At 38.8% G+C, this 21974-nt stretch overlaps 2 protein-coding genes across 8 annotated transcripts in view; one reads left to right on the forward strand and one right to left on the reverse strand.

Annotated features, from left to right (window-relative positions):
• Positions 1–15589, forward strand: part of oxr1.L (oxidation resistance 1 L homeolog) — a 308951-nt gene extending 293362 nt beyond the window's left edge. For 3 of the 7 annotated variants that reach the window (XM_041565208.1, XM_018266165.2, XM_018266169.2), the window contains 6 exons: positions 459–539; positions 5348–5473; positions 5612–5764; positions 11764–11859; positions 13146–13219; positions 14183–15589. In XM_041565208.1, coding sequence (XP_041421142.1) covers positions 459–539; positions 5348–5473; positions 5612–5764; positions 11764–11859; positions 13146–13219; positions 14183–14318 — 666 coding nt within the window. In that variant the 3' untranslated portion in view covers positions 14319–15589. 7 annotated transcript variants of the gene reach the window in all.
• A 1722-nt stretch (positions 15590–17311) lies between these two features.
• Positions 17312–21758, reverse strand: abra.L (actin binding Rho activating protein L homeolog). Its single transcript, XM_018268207.2, has 2 exons — positions 20484–21758; positions 17312–18931 (listed from the first exon to the last, which is right to left on the reverse strand). The coding sequence occupies exons 1-2, from the start codon at positions 21182–21184 to the stop codon at positions 18451–18453; spliced, it is 1182 nt and encodes a 393-aa protein (XP_018123696.1). The 5' UTR covers positions 21185–21758; the 3' UTR covers positions 17312–18450.
• Between the last annotated feature and the right edge of the window lie 216 nt (positions 21759–21974).

Below are 21974 nucleotides of genomic sequence, written 5' to 3' on the forward strand. Positions count from 1 at the left end.
GGTTGCTAGGGTAATTTGGACCCTAGCAATTAGATTGCTGAAATTGCAAACTGGAGAGCTGCTGAATAAAAAGCTAAATAACTCAAATACCACAATAATAAAAAAAATTAAAACTAAGTGCTAGTTGTCTCCGAATATCACTGTGTACATAATATTAAAGGTTAATTTAAAGGTGAACAACCCCTTTAATACATAATTAATTGCATATAATATAATTGCAGTACACTTTTTAGTAGTGTTTATATCCAGGACTGGTGGGGCTTATCCAGTCAAATCCTAATTTCGGTTTGGCACAGCAGCCCGCTCTACATCATCAGCGGCCATAAATACTCATCATCGTACAGACATTTGCTTTACGTGTCTTGCATCTGTTGCTTTTTGTTTTTTTTCTTAACTTTCCTTTTTTTTTTCTTTTAACTCTATGAGTAGAATTATTGTCTTCCTGTCTCCATATTCAGGTAGTATCTGTGGCAGAGTACCACCGCAGGATCGATGCGCTAAATACTGAAGAACTGCGCACTCTCTGCAGACGTCTCAAGGTGCCCTCTTCAGTAGTTACCCCCTCCTTGCCAGGAACAAACCTCTCCCCATCAGTAGTGTCCTTAGCAAACCATAGAATATATTATTCAAGGAATTGTACAGAGTAACAATAAAAACTGGGTAAATAGATAGGCTATGCAAAAAAAATAAAAAAACTGTTTCTAATATAGTTAGTTAGCCAAAAATGTAATGTATAAAGCAGGGATCTGCAACCTTGGCTCTCCAGCTGTTAAGGAACTACAAGTCCCACAATGCATTTGCCTTTAGACTCCTTCATTAGACTCCTCCATTGCATTGTGGAACTTGTAGTTCCTTAACAGCTGGAGAGCCAAGGTAAAGGCTGGAGTGACTGGATGTCTAACATAACAGAACACTACTTCCTGCTTTGCAGCTCTTTTGGTTTCCACTGATTGGTTACCAGGCAGTAACCAATCAGAGACTTGAGGGGAGGCCACATGGGTCATAACTGTTGCTTTTGAATCTGAGCTGAATGCTGAGGATCATTTGCAAACTCACTGAACAGTTACGTCCCATATAGCCCCCCCCTCAAGTCACTGATTGGTTACTGCCTGGTACCAATCAGTGGAAACCTGGGGGCAAATTTACTAAAGGGCGAAGTGACTAATGCTGGCGAATATTCGGGCATCTTTTATGGGCTTTGCCGATTTACTAACGGACGGTGACGTAAATTCGCTAGCGAAGGAGATAGACTGTAGCGCTACTTCACACTCTTAACGCCAGGCGAATGTTCGCTCTGGCGAATGGACGTAATTGTGCAAATTCACTAAGATGCGGATTTTACTGAAGGTTACCTCTTGTGCCAGACTTGCCTTTGCCACCTCAGACCAGGCAAAGTGCAATAAAGGCAGATAGGAGTTCCTCAAAAAAAAAAATTTGAAGATTTTTCTAAGTCCCAAAAAACGCTGGGGACTTTTCAGTTTTTCAGGGTGATAGGGTGCAAAAGGTCATACATTTTTTTTTAAGGTAAACCAAGAGAGCTGCAGGAAGTAGTGTTCTGGCTATTATGTTACACATCCAGTCACTCCAGCCTTTATACAATACATTTTTGGCTAACTAACTATATTAGAAACATTTTTTAATTTTGCACAGCCTATCTATTTACCCCGTTTTTATTTTTACGCTGAACTGTTCCTTTACGGCCGATGTCTGCCCACTTACTACAAAGGCTCTCTCCAAAAAAAAAAACACTGAAATTACTATTTCCTTTTACTTAAAGCAAATATATAAATAAAAATGTGTCCTTTCAAGGATTTTGAGTCCTCGCTTGCAGTGACATAGTAATATCAGCAATTTGTGTGCCTCATTGTTTGCTCTTTTGCTTGCATTAAGTGTTTCTTCTTCTGCCGGCCAGTGTGAATGTCTGTCTGTCCATATTCAAAATATTTCTCAAGGGGTTTTTAGGGCTATGTTTGTAGTGTCCATGATGTTTGCAACCTGTAAACCGCCAGCTTGTGAAAGCAAATCTTACAAAACATCCCTAATTTTACTCGCACCCCAGCACTTCCCCAAACAGCCTGGGTTATAGATTAACACCAATGTACTTGTAGGATGTTACTTTCACAGCTGTGCAATATTTTATTTTTTTTTCTGTTTGAATCAAATAATTTTTATGTTATGTGGGAGATAATTTAATGATGCTGTTTTTTGTTTTTTTTATTTATTTTTTTTTCCGTCAAAACCGCGTTATGCAGGTAAAGAATTTTCCATGCCAATTGCTATTTTATTTTTACAAATGTACAAGCTGCCTCTTGTGATAACCATTGATAATACGCACAGAACTTCAACAAGAAAATGTCTGGCTTTCAGTCGTGCTCACAGAAATGTTAGGATAACAGCAGGCTTGGATATAATGTATTAAAAAAACGTTTGTTTCTGAATAAAATATGTTTGCATCTGTCGGGGGCAGGAATTACCACTTGGATCCTTCCTACAATGTGTTAACTGTTTACAATGTTCAACGTATTTCTTAAGAAGTCTAAGCCTTTATATTCTTATAGGAGATTTTTTATTTTGTATGGTTGCCTTGTAATTGCTTTGCTGTGTCACCATTTCTCTTAAAGGTTAAAAGTCATCTCCAAAATAAACAGTTGTCTAATGCCTGAACAAGGAAACAAAATTCTAAGCAACTTTCCAATATACATTTTATTAAGCATTTTCATTGCTTTTAAAGCTATTTGTAAAAACAAAGAATCATTTGCTTAAAGGACAAGGAAAGTTAAACTAAAGAAGTAGCTAGAAATGTTGTACATTATGATTTGTGCTTCTGCCCCAACCCCAGACAACCACAGCCCTTTAGCAGTAAAGATCTGTTTCTCCAAAGATGCCCCAGTAGCTCCCCATCTTCTTTTCTGCTGATTCACTGCACATGCTCTGTGCTGCTGTCACTTACTGAGTTTAGGGACCCACTCACAATATACAGTACACATAGAATAGAAATGTCACAATATAAGGCTGATAATTAATACAGATAATTACTACATGGCAGCACAGAAACCAGTGCAATTAGCATCAGAATTTAATAATCATCCCTGTAGTATCAGTTTATATTAGAGACCAACCTCATTTTATGCTGGATAATTAGTGACGAGCCCTAAGCTTAGATTCTCAACAGCTGCTCAGAGCCCACTCAGCATGTGAGTGTCACAGACACTTTCCAAGATGGTGACCCCCTGTGACAAGTTTGAAGTCCTGGATCATTGCTGCTATTGACAAGCTGAAACTTAAGGCTGGTGCAATAAGTTCAGTATATAAAACATGGACTTTTTAGTCCTATTCATTTTTAGGGTTTCCTTCTCCTTTAAAGGAGAAGGCAAGCCACTGAAGCAGTTTATTGCCAATAGATTAGCCACAATAGTGTAACACTATTTATTCTGCAGAATGCTTTACCATACCTGAGCAAACAGCTCTAGAAGCTCTCTGTTTTTGTAGGCTAGCAGCTGCCATATTAGCTTGGTGTGACATCACTTCCTGCCTGAGTCTCTCCCTGCTCACTCATAGCTCTGGGCTCAGATTACAGCAGGGAGGGGAGGAGGGAGAAAGAGAGGAACAAACTGAGCATGCTCAAGCCCTAGCCCTGGAGGTTTAAGCTGAAATCAGGAAGTCTGATGCAGATGTGTGTACACAATATATATAGACCTTTATGATAAAGCTTACTTAATTTTAGCCTTTCCTTTAACTCTTTGTTGTTACTTTGCAAACAATGTTGCAAAAGTCAAAGACAGGTCATTTAATCAACTGCCTTGTCTTACCTTGTTTCAACAGTCTGAGCCACCAGGGCAGAGAATAGAAAGGGACAAACACTGTTTTCAATAGCAATACATATACAAATAACTTTAAAAGCATAGCAAATTTGTAATGAATGTTTATTGCAAAGTTGCTTAAAATTGTGTTTTCTTTTATTAGGCAGAATTGACAATTCCTTTAATTACGTGGCATCTCTTCCAAGTGGCAAAGAAACAAATAATAAATTCATTTAATTCAGCAGTTGGGGATGTATAATGTCATAGCTAGTGAAGGAGCGCTAATGGTTCCCAATATTATTTGCTTATAAGAAGATGTTTCTTTCCTTTTAAGATTGACATGAGAATCTATTATCTTGCCCATAAGGTGTAACTTATCATATCCCTATCTGGCCACATAAGTTGACAAGGCTGCTGCATTTACCTTGCTGTGGCTGTTATAGGCATATTGTGGATACTTGGAAATTGGTCCCTTTCCCCACCTGTATTATTCTGCAGGGAATAATGTAGAAATACTATTATACTATTTGACAGAAAGTGGGACACACCAAAGGTTAATAAGCTTTCCTGGTATAGCAGCCTTCACTATTCTGTAAGGCTAGAAGTTCAGTAGAAAGACTTCAGCTAGAAGTTCATGTATTGTTGGTGGCGTGTGTTCTGTGTAAGACCTAAGACCATTGTATGCTACACCGCATAATAGCCCATTTTCAACTAGAATGACTGCCCTCATGATAAACAGCAGCTTACTTACATAAACTATAATACGGGATCCGTTTTCCGGAAACCAGTTATCCAGAAAGCTTTGAATTATGGAAAGGCCGTCTCCCATAGACTCCATTTTATCCAAATAATCCACATTTTTAAAAGTAATTTCCTTTTTACCTGTAATAATAAAACAGTAGCTTGTACTTGATCCCAACTAAGATATAATTAATCCTTAGAAGCAAAAACCAGCCTATTGGGTTTATTCAATGTTTACATGATTTTCTAATAGACTTGGGAGATCCAAATTACTGAAAGACCCGTTATCTTGAAAACCCCATGTCTGTCCTGAGCATTCTGGATAACAGGTTCTATACCTGTAGTTCTTCTGAAGCAAACACACCCAGTGCAGGGTTATAGTACATTATATTTAAATGCACGCAACACACTTTATTTATTTCATTCAGGGATGCACCGAATCCACTATTTTGGATTCGGCCAAACCCCTAAATCCTTCACGATTGCAAATTAGGGGCGGGAAGGGGAAAACATTTTGTACTTCCTTGTTTTGTGACAAAATATCAGATGATTTCCCTCCCCGTCCCTTATTTGAATGTGCAAATTAGGATTCAGTTGGGCCAGGCAGAAGGATTCGGCAAAATCCTGCTGAAAAAGGCCGAATCCCGAACCAAATCCTGGATTCAGTGCATCCCAGTTTCATTGGTTATTTACTTCCACAAATGCAAGATCTTTTATATTTTTTTTAAAGAAAGTGGCACTTTGAGACAGTGAGTGCTGTAACATTATGACCATTTTTTTTAATATTCTTCTATCCTTATTTGAAGATCACGACAAGAGAAGACGTGAACTCGAAGCAAGCCACAAACATTAAGCATGATCAGGAGCCGGAATCTTTTCGACCAAATCTCAGTGATCCCAGTTCTCTTTTGCAGACTGAACAAATTGAAAAGGTACTGTTACAATTTTTTCCTTTTTATTTTGCTCATACTAGTGTAGTGTGGCCCCTGAATAAAAAAAAGCCTGGTTTCTGACAACACAACTCTCTGTCCGCCGCATTTTTGGAATAACCTTATCTGGTCTTTCAACAGCTGACAAAGCACCTTCCACCTCGGACTATAGGCTATCCATGGACGCTTGTTTATAGTACTGCAAAACATGGCATGAGCTTGAAAACACTGTACAGACTGATGCTTGGGTTGGACACTCCAGTACTCTTGGTCATTAAAGACAGTGATTCACAGGTACAGTAATAGGTTTTTTCTGGGTGATCTAATAATAGACACAGTTCCTATTCTATTGGTGGAGTGGGGGAACCATCCCCATCACACAGATTGTATTTATGTAACAGACCTCATTGCTGGTTGCTTTACCACCTGCTCTGCTATGTCCCTAAAGAGACCTGACAGCCTGCTGAATACCATCTAATATTCCATGCCCCTTTGAAAACGGCTGAACTGAGATTAGCAGTAGGAGCCCTTTTTCAGGAATTCCTTAAGAAGCTTTGGAGCTTAGTAGTTGTATGCTTACGGGGGTTCTTCATTAAAGGCTGCATTTTAGTCATGTGAATTTTTTTTTACTCTATGAACTCAAATTTACTCACAACTTGAATGGGAGCTTATTTATGAAGCAACTCGAACGTCTAAAATTCGACGTTCGAGGAACCTTTCTATATGTATGAGAGACGCACACAGAGAGAGACACACCGAGACAGAGAGAGACACACCGAGACAAAGAGAGACACACCGAGACAGAGAGAGACACACCGAGACAGAGAGAGACACACCGAGACAGAGAGAGACACACCGAGACAGAGAGAGACACACCGAGACAGAGAGAGACACACCGAGACAGAGAGAGACACACCGAGACAGAGAGAGACACACCGAGACAGAGAGAGACACACACCGAGACAGAGAGAGACTCACCGAGACAGAGAGAGACTCACCGAGACAGAGAGAGACTCACCGAGACAGAGAGAGACACACCGAGACAGAGAGAGACACACCGAGACAGAGAGAGACACACCGAGACACACCGAGACAGAGAGAGACACACACCGAGACAGAGAGAGACTCACCGAGACAGAGAGAGACTCACCGAGACAGAGAGAGACTCACCGAGACAGAGAGAGACACACCGAGACAGAGAGAGACACACCGAGACAGAGAGAGACACACCGAGACAGAGAGAGACACACCGAGACAGAGAGAGACACACCGAGACAGAGAGAGACACACCGAGACAGAGAGAGACACACCGAGACAGAGAGAGACACACCGAGACAGAGAGAGACACACCGAGACAGAGAGAGAGAGACACAGAGAGACAGAGAGAGAGAGACACAGAGAGAGAGAGAGACAGAGAGAGAGAGACACACAGAGACAGAGAGAGAGAGACACACACAGAGACGGAGAGAGAGACACACACACAGAGACAGAGAGAGAGAGACACACAGAGAGAGAGAGAGACACACAGAGACAGAGAGAGACACACAGAGACAGAGAGAGAGAGAGACACACAGACACAGAGACAGAGAGAGAGAGAGACACAGAGACAGAGAGAGAGAGACACAGAGACAGAGAGAGAGAGAGACACACAGAGACAGAGAGAGAGAGAGACACACAGAGACAGAGAGAGAGAGAGAGACACACAGAGACAGAGAGAGAGAGAGAGACACACAGAGACAGAGAGAGAGAGACACACACAGAGACAGAGAGAGAGACACACACAGAGACAGAGAGAGAGAGACACACAGAGACAGAGAGAGAGAGACACACAGAGAGAGAGAGAGAGACACACAGAGACAGAGAGAGAGACACACACAGAGACAGAGAGAGACACACACAGAGACAGAGAGAGAGACACACAGAGACAGAGAGAGAGAGAGAGACACAGAGAGAAAGACACATAGAGAGAGAGATGCCCCAGCATCCCTCAATACCTAATCCTCTGTCTGATGTTTTTACTAGTCATTGATTTGATCTTTTCTTAAATTTGCCCTAACTCATGTTCCTTAATAGTGTACGATTCTGTATGTTGTGTAGTTGCTTGTATGAGATAGCTTCTGGGTAGTTTTGCAGCTCACGTGAGGATTACCTTTGTCACTATTTCTAAGTACTGTAACTCTTTGTGGTGAGCCTTTCCTGGAATGTAAAATCCCCCACCCCTACCCTTTGAATGTGCAGACATAACATCTATAAATACCACAAGTGAAAGAGTTTGGGTATAATGATGCTGATAAGCAAACTTGCTGTTTGTGTACTGATAGGAAAAAGTTCCTCTAACTGTACTGATGGCTATGGTCGGAAGTTTTAATGACTGCCATGGCTTCACATAAAAAGCAAGCTCAACCATTTATTTCCAAGAAATGGATACACTTGCAGTCTGCAGGCAGAGTATGGCACACACAGGGAGCATAGGGCAGGCAGAGCATCGCGCACACAGGGAGCATAGGGCAGTCAGAGTATGGCACACACAGGGAATCATAGGTCAGGCAGAGTATGGCACACACAGGGAGCATGGGGCAGGCAGAGTATGACACAAAGGGAGCATAGGGCAGGCAGAGTATGGCACACACAGGGAGCATGGGGCAGGCAGAGTATGACACAAAGGGAGCATAGGGCAAGCAGAGTATGGCACACACAGGGAGCATAGGACAGGCAGGGTATGAAACACACTGGGAGCATAGGGTAGTGAGAGTATGGCACACACAGGGAGCACAGGACAGGCAGGGTATGACACACACGGAGCATAGGGTAGTGAGAGTATGGCACACACAGGGAGCACAGGACAGGCAGGGTATGACACACACGGAGCATAGGGTAGTGAGAGTATGGCACACACAGGGAGCACAGGACAGGCAGGGTATGACACACACGGAGCATAGGGTAGTGAGAGTATGGCACACACACGGAGCACAGGACAGGCAGGGTATGACACACACGGAGCATAGGGCAAGAAGAACAGATGAATTTAATGTGTAAATAATGCAGGGGCCAGTTAATCTCAGTACTGATACCTTTTAAAGCTTATACATGATATGCAGTCCCAGCAGCCAGACTTTCATGTTTGGGTCACATAAGGGGGGAGTAGTGGGCCGGATGCGACCTACTGCTCTAATGGTTGGTTGGATTGTCCCTTTCTGTGTATTGAATCTAATTTCTTCCCTCAGTAATGCAAATAGGGAGAGGTGACCTTTGACATCCAGCTGCTAATAACCGTTAACCAGTATTCTAACTGGAGGATTATGAGACTGCAGTCAATTTTATTACATTTATGTCACGCTATACAGAGCCTTACATTTATTGTCTATGCCTGGATAAACAAACTATGCACAAGATATAATATATGATAAAAAATTCTGAAATGTATACTTTTGATTGCTAAATTTGATTGCTAAATTGTTAGTAAGTGACACACAGTGAAGAATGGCTTGTAAACAAATATTTTGATGTTAATATATGTAAAAGTAATGAGTGTAACTGCAGAAGGAAGATTATATTGTGTGCATGAATAAATTCAGTATTTTTAATTTTTTTATATATTTTCTATCTACATATTATATAGTAGAGTATATCCCTTTCCTATCATTTATTTTGTTTTTCTTTGGTTTCCTTGAATATAAAACTCACTAGCCACTCTGCTTGTTCAAGAGTTTGGTTTTATATGGGACCAGACCACTCTTGAGTTTGTGAGTTCCTTTTAGCGCGAAATGTGTCGGCTGCATTATGCCGATAAAAGTGTTTCATTGATTTTAAGCCATTCCTGCCTCTTTCTGTCCTTCAGGAGCCTTTAAAACTTCTGTCTAGAATAACTGCAAGGACACAGTGCTGTAGATTGCCAGTCATACCAAAACAGTCACTTGTCTCCTAGCATTCCCATATTTTAGGGAATATTTGTTTCCCAAAGCACTTATCACTTTTACATCTGCAAAATTTCCAACTGTACAAAGCCAAGTAGTCATTTATTTATTCCCTTCTCCCGACACCTGTAAGTGAGATAAGATCAGTAAGTAAATTTTAAAGGGACACTCCAACTTCACAAAGCATTTCTTATCTACAAGTATGGGATCCACTATCTGGAAAAAAAAATTAGTGGAGGGCACTTTTTATAAAAAACATTTAATTCGAATATGCTCTCAATTTGACTGGGAGGTTATTTGCGAAACAAATCAAATGTCTAATATTCGATCAAATGGTTCTGACCCAAAAATTTGAATCCTATTTGATTCGTATTTGAATGTCAGGAAGGCTAATAACATCTCCAAATGGCTCAACGGACCTCTGCCATTGACTTGTAAATGAACTCGCCAGGTTTTAGGTGGCGAATCTTTGAATTAGGACTGTTTCCATGGTCGAGTTGTGATAAATCTCACATTCAAATTTCGAAAGCAAAAATTCTAATTTACTATTTGTCCCTAGATAAATCTGCCCATAAAGGTATGCAAAAATAGTGATGTAATATCCTATATACAGTAGATAAATAAATACACAGTTACAGTCATCAGAAAACATAAATTGCATACTGCACAAAAGGGCTGATTTTGAAAATTCAGAGTTTAAATTTTCAAGTTTTTCTTAATGGTAAAAACTGTCAATTTCAACTGGGGAGTAATTCAATGCGAGATTTAAAAAAAAAAAAATTTTTAGATTTTCGAGATTTATCATACTGCCTAATTGCTGTTTAAGTCAATGGGATAGGTCCAGGGATCAATTTTGAGTTGTTTGCAGCCTTTCTGACCTTCAAGTTTTTTTCATAGAAAAAATTAAGAATCAGATTTGATTTGAGTTTCCAGGTCTATTCCATTAATCCGAGTTTAAAATTTATTTCTTTTTTAAATAAATTTAGATTGGTCGAATTTATGGGAGTTTTTAGAAATATTTGATAAATGTGCCTCCAAGTGTCCCAATATAAACAGCAGCACTCAGACTTGCAAGGCAGATAGATAGGTGAGAAGAAGAATATCCCAAGTTTTCACACACAAGTCATTTGTCAAGGGGCTTTTGGCAGTCCATTATTCAGAAAGCTCTAAATTATGGGATGACCATTTCCCATATACTCTATTTTAATCAAATAATTCTATATATTTTTTTTTTTAATTATTTACTTTTCTCTATAACGAAATAGAAAACCGAACCTGGTTAGGGTGAGATGGGCTAAAACAGGGGTCCCCAACCTCCGGGACGCGGCCTGACAGACCTGAACTGGGCCGCCGAACAATTAACGTGGCACGATGACAGTTTTAATTCTCCCATAAAGTATCATGGACGGAGACATTCAAATCACTCCTTTATGTCCCTTTGGCCTACTATGCATCCAGAACCTCCTAATGGTTCAGAGCCATATATCCAAACTTGCAGACGGCCCGTTTTGATCTTGCTAGTAGTGATGAGCGGGCCAGCCCAATACCTGCCAGGTGGCTCGAGTTTGGACCCACCTCGCACCCCCATTTGCCACCTAACACCAGTGGCTTCCGGTTTTATAGCCGCGCGCCTACTCGCCCCGCCCCTTTTGTGACGTCATTGATGGGTCGGCGCGTGTCTATAAAAGGAATCTTGAAGTCGTGTGCGTGCTGGTGGAGGGAGGGCGGGTTTGGGTAGGGTTTGGTAAAACCAGACCCGCACGTCACTACTTGTTAGATCTCATTATTCCAAGATATTAGAACATGGCTTCTGAGGGGGTAGGACCTGGAGAGCAAAATAGAAAACCAAACCTGTTTAGGGTGAGATGGGCTACACTTTTCTCTGTAATAATGAAACGGCATTGTATTTGATCCTAAGGTATAATTAATTCCTATTGGAGGCAAAACAATCCTTTTAGGTTTATTTAATGTTTTAAATTATTTTTATGTTTATGGCTTCTGTACAAAAGCTACAACAGGTCTTGAGCAGTGAAAATCTGTCTCCGAAAATAATCCCAGTAGCTCCCCATCTTATTTTCTACTGAGCATGTGCAGTGCCACAGACACTGAAAAGATGGCCTAACAAGCTTGCAAGATTGGGAGCTATCTTTCAAGGTCTAGATCATTGCTGTTCTAGAGCTGCAGAACTGATATAATAAGATCAGTATATAAAATAAAGCATTTTTTAGCCAATGGTGTTTTTATTGTGATTTTAATATTCTTTTAACCTACCAACAAATTCATGTAGACATAGCTATATTGTGTAGTTCTTATTATTATTTATGTAACAGTTGTTGCTTTCAGAGACATGCATCTCTAAATTGTTTCCTTTTTTTGTAGATTTTTGGCGCTTTAGCATCAGAACCATTTAAAGTGAGTGACTGCTTTTATGGCACCGGAGAGACCTTTCTATTTACCTTCTGCCCAGATTTCGAGGTAAGTGCAATATATGTTCTCTCTTCCAAAACTTTATTTGTCAACAAATAAAGAAACTTTTATTCATCATGATTTGGCTTGTCAAAGAAGTTCGTATTGGTTACAATACAAACTTCTTTAACACGCCCAAATCACGATGAATAAACCGTTTCTTTATTTGTTGACAAATATAAATAGCATGTCAGCTTTGAATCAATGCATATAAGTCATCACTACTGACGCGTTTTGAACCACATGGCACTTTTAAAAAAAAATGCGTTTCCTATTTTTTGCCGTTATAAGCCCTAATTTGTATGCTCACTGAAGTCCTGTTCCTTTATAAACAGGACAATTTGTTCAGAGCTTCCTATCTACCTTTAAACAAACAAATAATCTCCATTATCTACACGCAACAGCTCATTATCAGGGCCACCTCAGTGGACTGGTAATTGTTTCCTCCGCTCCTTTGAAGTTCTGTAGGACCACAAGTGGCAGGAAGTACTAAAGGGAAATCGGTTTCATATTCTTGTTTATTACCAGATATAACCGACAAAAAATAGATGAAAACGATAATAGATAAAAATACGTTCAGCTCATTTTGAAAAGGCGGAAGCTTTAATGTAACCCTCTAAAACAGACTATGCCACTTTAACATTCCAAGTACAGACGATCTGTCCAGCGCTGGAATCAAATATGACAATATCAATGTTAAGGAATCCTTATAATTGTTAACCATAACAGAAGGCAGAAGAATGTTGGAATGATTCATTCCACTCCCAATAGATATTGAGGTTTTCCATAATACAGACGACCATATTAAAATCAGCTGCTGCTTTAAGGGGGGGGGGGAGAAGTTCTCGAGCTGTCTATTAGTAAAACTACTTACTTACTGTATATACTTGTCTGGGCTGGAAAAATTGGCCTTAGGTCTAGGGACCAATGTGTAAAAGAAACGGATCCGCACACTCACCGATTAATGCAGTCGGGGAATATCCCCTTAGGTCTAGGGCGCACGAGCAACAGAAACTGGTCAAACCAAGATGGCCAAACTTCACTGATCCCTCCGTGTATGTTAGTTTTGGTAGCTGAACAGCAGAATTATTTTCGGCTTTAAATGATGTCTCTGGGTGGATGAGATGGTGGTAGATGCGTTTAGCATGCTCACCCAATAACCCCATATACAAAGCAGTAGTTTGCCAGTTCATTTTAATTATTTTTTTTTTTAATTGTGAATAGTTTTTATACTTGTATTTCATTTTCAAATGATGTGAACACAATGTAAGCAGATATTTCCATTTTCAACCTAGGTCTTTAAATGGACCGGAGACAATATGTTCTTTATCAAAGGCGATATGGACTCGTTAGCGTTTGGAGGGGGAGGGTAAGTAACTTTAACACTCCATCTGATGCTCCATGCATGGTCTGTTAAAAAAACTAATTTAGATATTTGCAAAGGAAATAATTTTCTTGGCAGATGCTTTTTAAATAGGATTCCTTGCCGTCCACTGTCTTTAACTAGACATATGTCCTGCTTCTCTCCCAGGAGAGGGTCATTACAATCATTACTGATTCAGAAGCAGGGCTTTCTCTACCATAAATACAGGTTTGGGACCTGTTATCCAGAATGCTTTGGAAGTGGGATTTTCTGCATAAGGGATCTTTCTGTAATTTGTATCTCCATACTTTAAGGGGGTTATTTACTAAACGCCAAATACAAAAATCACGAAAAAGTGTGATTTTTTTAATATAAAGTCGGAATTTAAAAAAATCACAAATTTTTCATAATTTATTAAACCCCGAGGATAGAAAAGTCAGAATCTGAAAATCCGGCATCTCAGACCTATCGAGGTTTCATATAAGTCAATGGGAGAAGTCCCAATGAGTTATGTGCGCTGGGTTTTGTGCAATACCCCGAGTTTTCTGGTGAAAAATCCGAAAAAATCTGAGAATTTTCAGGAAAATGTAGTAATAAATAAGCATAAAAAACCAGAGCGGATTTAATCGGAGTTTGTAGCAGAAAATATTGAGATAAATTCGGACTTTGATAAATAACCCCCTAAGTCTACTTAAATATAATTTAATCATTAATTAAACCCAATAGTATTATTTTGCCTCTAATAAGGATTTATTATTGCTTAGTTTCATATCCAGTACAGGGTACTGTTTTCTCATTGCAGAAAAAAAGGAAATCATTTTCAAACATTTGAATTATTAGATTAAAATGGAGTCCACTGGAGATGTCTTTCCCGTAACTCGGAGCTTTCTACGGGTTTCCAGATAACGGAACCTGTACCAGTTATAGGTGTATCACATTCCATAAGTTGTAAAACGTATTTTTTTCCAGGGGAGAATTTGCTCTTTGGTTGGATGGAGATCTTTACCATGGAAGAAGTCATACATGTAAAACATTTGGAAATTCTATACTTTCTAAGAAAGAAGACTTCATAGTTCAAGATATTGAAATTTGGGCATTTGAGTAAATATGTATGTATATATTTATATATGAAAAAGAAAAAAAGTGTTTCTTGATGGAATATTTCTTAATCACTGTACAGGAGTGAAACATTTTGAAGACTGTGTTCTGCAGCTTAATATATACAGTTTATGATATTTCTATTTTTTTGTTAAAAATTAACCATAGTTATTTTCATTTTCAGCAGCTAAATCTATTTTCAGACGTTCGTATGGGGCGAACCTGCGACTGTACATGTTCTATGTTGTTTTTCTGTACTAACTAAACGGTGAAAAATGTTATGAAAGGTAACACCTAATAAATGATGAGAAATTTTATGAAAGGTAACCTAGTTCCAAGGATTTCTGTGGGGTTTCTCCAGGTTACGAGCTTCACATTTGAATCGGATGCTGCATTTAAAAACAACCAGGAATGCACTCTAGAAAGATTTTAAAAAAAATGGCAACCAATAAATTTCAGCGTAAAAAAGAAAATCAAATATAGTTTTGTACTGGTTGAATATATGTTGTACATTAGTACTAAATCTGACAAACTGGTTGATGTATATGATAAGTAAACAATATCGTAACTTGTATTCTTTGTGAAATATGCAAACTGTCATGTGACATCAGAAAAATGACCGTCTTTAGACTCTTCTGTCCGTAGCCGTTCCGTAGGAAAATACGCCTCAAAAAAGAAGAATTTCAATTCAAAGCTTACATTCTGTTACGCAAGTAAATTTGCCATTATAAATGTGACCGTGGGTTCTCTTCGTGCTGGAGCGTCAGCTGTTCCTGACAAACCTGTATATTACCTTGTAAATTAATGTTCAAAAGTAGACTTGTTCTTCTAGAAATGTGTTTATTGACGGGTTGCTTATAGCACTTTAAATTATTTTGAAAGCAAATGAAAGCCAAAGGACTGGCTGTTATAGGCTTAGATATTACGTTCTTTCAAATCAAACTCAACTGCTTTGGTAATAAAGGGAAGATGTTTCATCAATTCCGCTGAACATGAAACAAAACCGGGCGTCCTCTGTTTTCCCAACGTGTATAGCTATAATCCTGTTAGTACTAGTATGTAGAATAAATGTTTACAAAAGATGTAAATAAATATATTAGGTACAGCATTTGCCTCCCTTTGGTCTTCCACAGCACTATTAATGTTTTTGTGGGTTTAAGACTATTTACTAATCCTGTAACGGATTTTAAGTACTATAAGGTCATAGTGATATAATTATAAATATATGTATAAATATATATAGAGAGAAAATAAAAAAAATAAATACATGTAAAATAATCCCGAGTTGTGTATTTTCTTTGAAATATTACTAAATGTAAAGGTGGCCATACACGGGCCAACCCTCTACAGGGGCGAGGGACTGATGTTATATTGTCCTACGCATTTTGGCCGACAACCCAAAGCCAATCGAAACTGCACCATCAGTACCACTCCACTTCATCTTTGGATGGCAGGTATGGTGCCTGATCAAGATCGTTCGGTCACCATACATGTATCTAGCTTAGCATGAAACATTTTTGTATGATGTATTGATGGTCTGTCTAAAGTTGGCATGTCTTCTCCTTGCTGGAGCATCAGATTTGCATAGGAAAACTTCGCTTTCAGTTGGTGAGGCTGATACTTCTAAAGGAATGTGTAGGTTAAGCCTTGTATCAATGTCCATTTAAAACATCTAAAATGAATGCGCAAGTTGATGAACCAGCTCTAAAAAACCAAAGAACTCCAAATATAACCCAACTTTACATATTGAGTCAACAGTTGCAATCAGTCTTTTAGAACAAGCATAGTGCTTAAACACTACCTTCCTTCACAGCCCTTGACTTTAAGGCACTATCCAAAAGTTTATATTCTGATGGCATTTAAAGAAGAAGGAAAGGTCTTTTTATTAGGCACCCCCAAGTGATAGCATTTACTTTCCTGAAACCCCCAGTCCGGTGCACCTATTAGGAGAAAACTACACAGGCTCGGGATTCTTCCAGCAGGCACCATCGAGTGTTTGTCTTCCTTCTTCTTTTTTCTCTTGTAGAGCGAAAAGCCAAACTTTAATGAAAAAGACTGCTCATATGTCTGCCCCGTGAAATTTAAAGAAAGAAGAATTAGGAAGAAGAATGCTCCGTTGAAGAATCATTGAAAGTTAGGCACTCCCAAGTGATTGCATTTACTTACCTGAAACTCCGGGCCAGCGCACCTAACGTTTGGCACCCTCAAGTAAAAAGACCTTTCCTACTCCTTTAAAGGAGAAATAAACCCTAAAAACGAATAGGGCTAAAAATGCCATATTTTATATAGTGAACTTATTGCACCAGCCTAAAGTTTCAGCTTGTCAATAGCAGCAATGATCCAGGACTTCAAACTTGTCACAGGGGGTCACCATCTTGGAAAGTGTCTGTGACACTCACATGCTCAGTGGGCTCTGAGCAGCTGTTGAGAAGCTAAGCTTAGGGGTCTTCACTAATTATCCAGCAGAAAATGAGGTTTGTCTGTAATATAAACTGATGCTACAGGACTGATTATTAAATTGATGATTGATGCACTGGTTTCTGTGCTGCCATGTAGTAATTATCTGTATTAATTACTAATCAGCCTTATATTGTGACATTTCTATTCTATGTGTACTGTATATTGTGAGTGGGTCCCTAAGCTCAGTAAGTGACAGCAGCACAGAGCATGTGCAGTGAATCAGCAGAAAAGAAGATGGGGAGCTACTGGGGCATCTTTGGAGACACAGATCTTTACTGCTAAAGGGCTGTGGTTGCCTGGGGCTGGTACAGATGCCCAAAACATAATGTACAACATTTCTAACCTCCTTCTTTAGTTTAACTGTCCTTGTCCTTTAAAGATATCTAAACAGAAAATAAATACAACAGTATACTTCTATATTTAAAATCATAAACCAATGATTAAAGCATAAAACATTTTTTATAAAAGTTTAATTTTATTTATTTTATAAAGTTCCTTTAGTACACCTAAGTACTAATAAGTATTGTAAACTTCTACTTTAAGTAAAGCAAATAGCCATAAACATGAAGCCATATCTAGATAAATATAACTTTTTTTTGGTAAAGTTTAACATTTTTAATTATAAAACATCCCTTTGAAAAAAGGCAAATATCTTACATTAACGGCGATTACAAAATGTCCATCTTTGTAACATCTAAATAGAATGTCAGTTGTGTAAGATAAGAGGTAACTCCACATTCAGGGGCCCATTTCTCAAAAACTAACTAAAAAAAACTAAAAAATTTAACAAAAAAACTAATCTTTAGAGATTTATTATACCCTGAAGCTCAAAATCTCAAACGTGTCAAGGTCATGTAGAAGTCAATGGCAGGTACCCTGAAGTTGTTACTTGACATTGTGAAATACGCTGGATAATATGATAAAGTATGGGTGTTCATCCGATAATCTGAAGTTGTTTTCAAGTTGTTGCAATTTTTTTCAAGAAAAATTGATAAATGAGTTCAATTCATGGAAGTAGTTTGGTCGACTTTGTTTTCATAAAAAAATTATTTGAGTTTTAGTAAATAACCCCCTAGTACAACTAGAGGAAGTCAAAATATATTTGGTATTTTCATTATGTGATTGTGCAAAGATACTCTGTAGTGGCAACATGGATACCAAAATATATCTAAAAAATTATCTGACTTCCCCCACACAAAAATGCATTTCATGCTATAGAAGGCCTTGATGGTTTGTATGAAGAATAGAGCAAAAGTTGAATGTGAAAAGCTTGAAACAATTTGGGAATTTTCGGGGTACTTTTATAAATAGTGATTCCAAAAAATCTGCAATTTGTCAAGGTTCTTTATAGCTTTACTTAACACACTATGGTTTTGTAGTGATCACCAAAATGTTTTTGCTGTATAATCAGATATATCTTTCAGCCCTTTGCCATGTAAGTAACTGCAGTTTGTCGCTGTAAGAAATTCTAACTTACAAATAGTAACATTGGGTATATAAGGAGATTTTGTCTGGTACATCGTGTGGTTAGATCCAAGCGATCCACGTTATCTCGATTCAGCTTTGGACATCTTGGTAAATCCATTTCACTGGATCATCTAGATTTCTACTGAAATGTAATTTTGTTTATTTTGTCATGAAACATAAAAATAACCTAATGTGCAATGTTCATCCCATGTTTAAAGTAAAGTGATTATTACATGGTCATCTCTGCCTTGCCATAACATTTCTCCAGGGAAGTCCACCATGCCATGTTTTCTTGCTCTCAGTAGTATTCCGACCACTTTATCTGAGATGCGTACATATCTATCAAAGAGTTCTCCAAAAGTTACTCGGACTGTCCCGTTTTTGTCAGGGTCAGACAGAGTACTAATGACAAAACACAGATCCTTCATCTCACGGTGGATGTGGGCCTCGGCCCTCGTGGCCCTTTCAGCAGTTTTTGTCCCTTCTTCAGGATGGCCATAACCTTTATCACCCTTGTGGAGTCTTCGGGACATTGCAAAATCTTGATCAAACTCTTCACTAAAAGGGTTTAGCTTTTGTGTCAGAGCATGTTGATTTGACCACTTCTCCCACCGTCCCTTTATGTTATCTACAGGGCTGTATCTCTTGTAAGCTTTGTTTATGTTTTCAAGTTCTCCAGTAGCTTTGTTATTTCTAAAAAAACAAAGTAAAAAATTTTTTAAGCAATAATATATTTTAAGCTACTTATACAAAGAGCACTGGCCAAGAGGCAAGGTCCATCATTATAACCAGGGGTGCCTGAAAATATGTTTTGAGGATCTCCAACCTGTGGACTTCTTATTAGTCAGTCCATTTCTAGGTCATTGTTAGAAAACAATGGGGCTGAGTTGATGACAGAAAAATCCTGAAGGGTCAGTAGTGCTGCCCTGGATACTTTACCAGCTTGACTTTCCATGGAATATTTGAACAAAAATTTTAACTTGATGACTGTGTCTTTGTTCAGTCCCATTAGACTATAATAGAGTAGAAGGGAAGCAAAATAGCTGGCCTGATGAAGCATGGAACTGTCCTATACTAATGTGTATAAATGTGCATAGTTGTTGGGTTTAAGACCTAACCGTGACTATGCCTTTCATCTAGTCTATACATGTCAACTCAAAAGACTTGGTAAGTGGTTGAAGTTTATTCTGGGTCAAATGACTCTAAGGTATAATGCTTTGGCTGTGAGTGGTCTGCTTGCAATTGCAATGTAATAACTGCTGCAAGAGCAGATGATGGACTTCCCTGATATATATCATGAAAAGCATGTACCATTTATTACACAGTACATTATGCTCTTTATATTCTTCCAAGAGGGCCCTCTGAAGTTAGAGACCTTGGTAGAATGTGCCCTATCATAAAAATATCCCAGTTTCTTGAACACTGAAATCTGCCATTATTGTTTTTTGTACAATTCCCATGTAGGCAAAGGCAAATAAATGGTTTCAGAGAGCAATCGGGAACAAACAGCTGAGACATTCCAAAAACTGGTCTTTATACACTGGGCTTTATTAAAGGAAATAAATATTACTTATTCAGAATGAGTCAAAATGACTCTATTTCAATCAATTCAAGTCTAATTGATTATCTAGTAAAGTGTTTTCAGTCAATATCTATTGATCGATTTCACTGGAAAAAGCAAGTGTCAATAGCCTTCTATGGAATTCAACATCTTATATTGTAGGGATCAGTTACATTTGCTGGTGCCAAAGAGGTAGTATGCCACCTTGTTCAATAACTAGGGCTTGTGCTGAATATATTATTTGTTTTAATGAGGAAAAATTATGTTTTTTGTTATTTCTCGTGCTAAACAGGGAGCTTGAACCTACTTTCTGGTTCAGCAGAAGTACTATCCATTTTGGACAAAGGAGTATACTGCCTCTTTAAAAATACTGTTAGCTGATGCAAAGCTACAACCGCCAGCATTCAGTGCCCGTTACACTAAAGCACAAGTTTTTATTTTATTTAAACTACAATTGTGTTAAATTTACTGTGTCACCATCATTACAACCCCTTATTAAGTGACAGACCATTTAATAACCCAAAGAGCCCAATGTTACCAATATTCTAATTGGTGGGCTTGGTGAGCTGTAATGGGTGAGGGGAGGTGTTTTGCTTTAAAAACATAAGCAGGTTACCGTTAAAATAATAAAGCACCACTTAATACTGTTCACTGAAAGTAATTATGTACAAGTTACAAACCCACCTGGAAGAATATGATTGTTTAATCCTTGCAGTGTCCTCTTGATTTTCTGTTGGTGGTTCCTTCTTATTGTCCACTTGGGATTTCCCTTCGGCATCACCTTCACCATATCCGCTGTCCTCTGTTTCCAGGCTCTCGCTTCGGCATTCTTTCAGTTTTGGGGTAGGACTTGGGGCAGTCACCTGCTCCTCATCCACCTGCTCCATCTGCTTCCAGCCTTTGGTGAGTTGGGAAACTAGATTTGAGCATTTTCTTCTCCTTGTTGGAGATATATTACCTTGCAATATTTTCTCCACCATTGAGTCTTCGTACTTATTTTGTATATGTAAACTTGGGTCCTTCTCATATCTTTCTGTTAAGGAGCAAATATCGTTTCCTCTTTCTTGCGCTTTGCTTGCAAAAGATTTGGTCACAGTTTTAGTTCTGATCAGTGCATCTCCATGGTCATCGGTGGGATCTTCTTTGGGATCCTTTCTTGGTGCTACAACTGTAGGTTTGGTTTGCTTTTCAAACTTTATCTCGTGTTCCTGGTCATCTTTTTCTGTGTTTGGAACCCAGCCGCTCGGTTCTTGTGCCTGCTTGGTGGAATGTTCACAAGCCCATTGTTGCCATCCTTTTGTTAAACTAGAAACCAAGCTGGCAGTTCTGATTTTTCGCATGGCCCTCTGTGCCGGTTTCATTGTTTTGGTTTCCTGATTTACCATTGTGCTGCTTTTAGTTGCAACCAGCCAAGGAAGTAGTGCAGGAATCTGCTCTCTCGGAGGAAGATCTGGCTGCTGAATGAAGGGTTGGTGGGTTTTAAATAGACAGCCGCTTTACGGCCCTGGAAACTATGCCAGGCATTTCTGCCCAAGATTGCATTCCCTGTGACACTGTTACTTTTTTTAAGTGCCAAGGCATTGCATTTCATCACAGGAGCAGGTGGACAACATTGTCAATCTCCTTTAGCAGTCGTCTTATATTGTCATGCAACTTACTAAATTCTAGATATATGCTAAAACGTGTACGTCTAACTCTAGTCATTTAATCAGATCAAAGCGGTGGCGTTATCACTATTTGTTTTTATAAGCTTTACGCATCAATTTCATATCCTGAAGGGGAAGTTCACCTTAACTTTCAGTATGTTTTAAATAGGCCTATTCTAAGCAGCTTTTCAATTATTCTTCACTGTGCCTTTTTGAACTTTGAGTGTTCCTTTTTGTATAACTTAATCCTTCAGCTAAAAATGTTTTCTGGGGTCACTGACACCAGCGACCAAATAAAACACTGTGAAAGTTCATTTTTGTTTGTTTGTATTTTTTATTGCCAATCTTTTTGGTCTCTCCCGTGTTCATCAATTGATTAGAATCATTTCTTAAATGATGACACTGTGGCACAGTATTACGCTATCCATGGGTCACTTTATAGATATGTGTTTGTCTAGCAAGTGCTCATTGGTTGGCTGAAAGAGATGGAGGTGAAAAACCGAGCTCACCGTGTCTCCCAGCATTCCCA

Source organism: Xenopus laevis, chromosome 6L, assembly GCF_017654675.1.
Source record: "Xenopus laevis strain J_2021 chromosome 6L, Xenopus_laevis_v10.1, whole genome shotgun sequence".
Classification (NCBI taxonomy): Eukaryota; Metazoa; Chordata; class Amphibia; order Anura; family Pipidae; genus Xenopus; species Xenopus laevis.

What these genes read in the sequence shown, in the direction of transcription:
- abra.L (XM_018268207.2), bottom strand. Translation starts at nt 21,184, where the DNA reads ATGGTAAATCAGGAAACCAAAACAATGAAACCGGCACAGAGGGCCATG. An exon ending in AAACAATCATATTCTTCCAG is followed by an intron (nt 18,932 to 20,483) that starts GTGGGTTTGTAA and finishes TTGTTTTTTTAG; the next exon opens with AAATAACAAAGCTACTGGAG.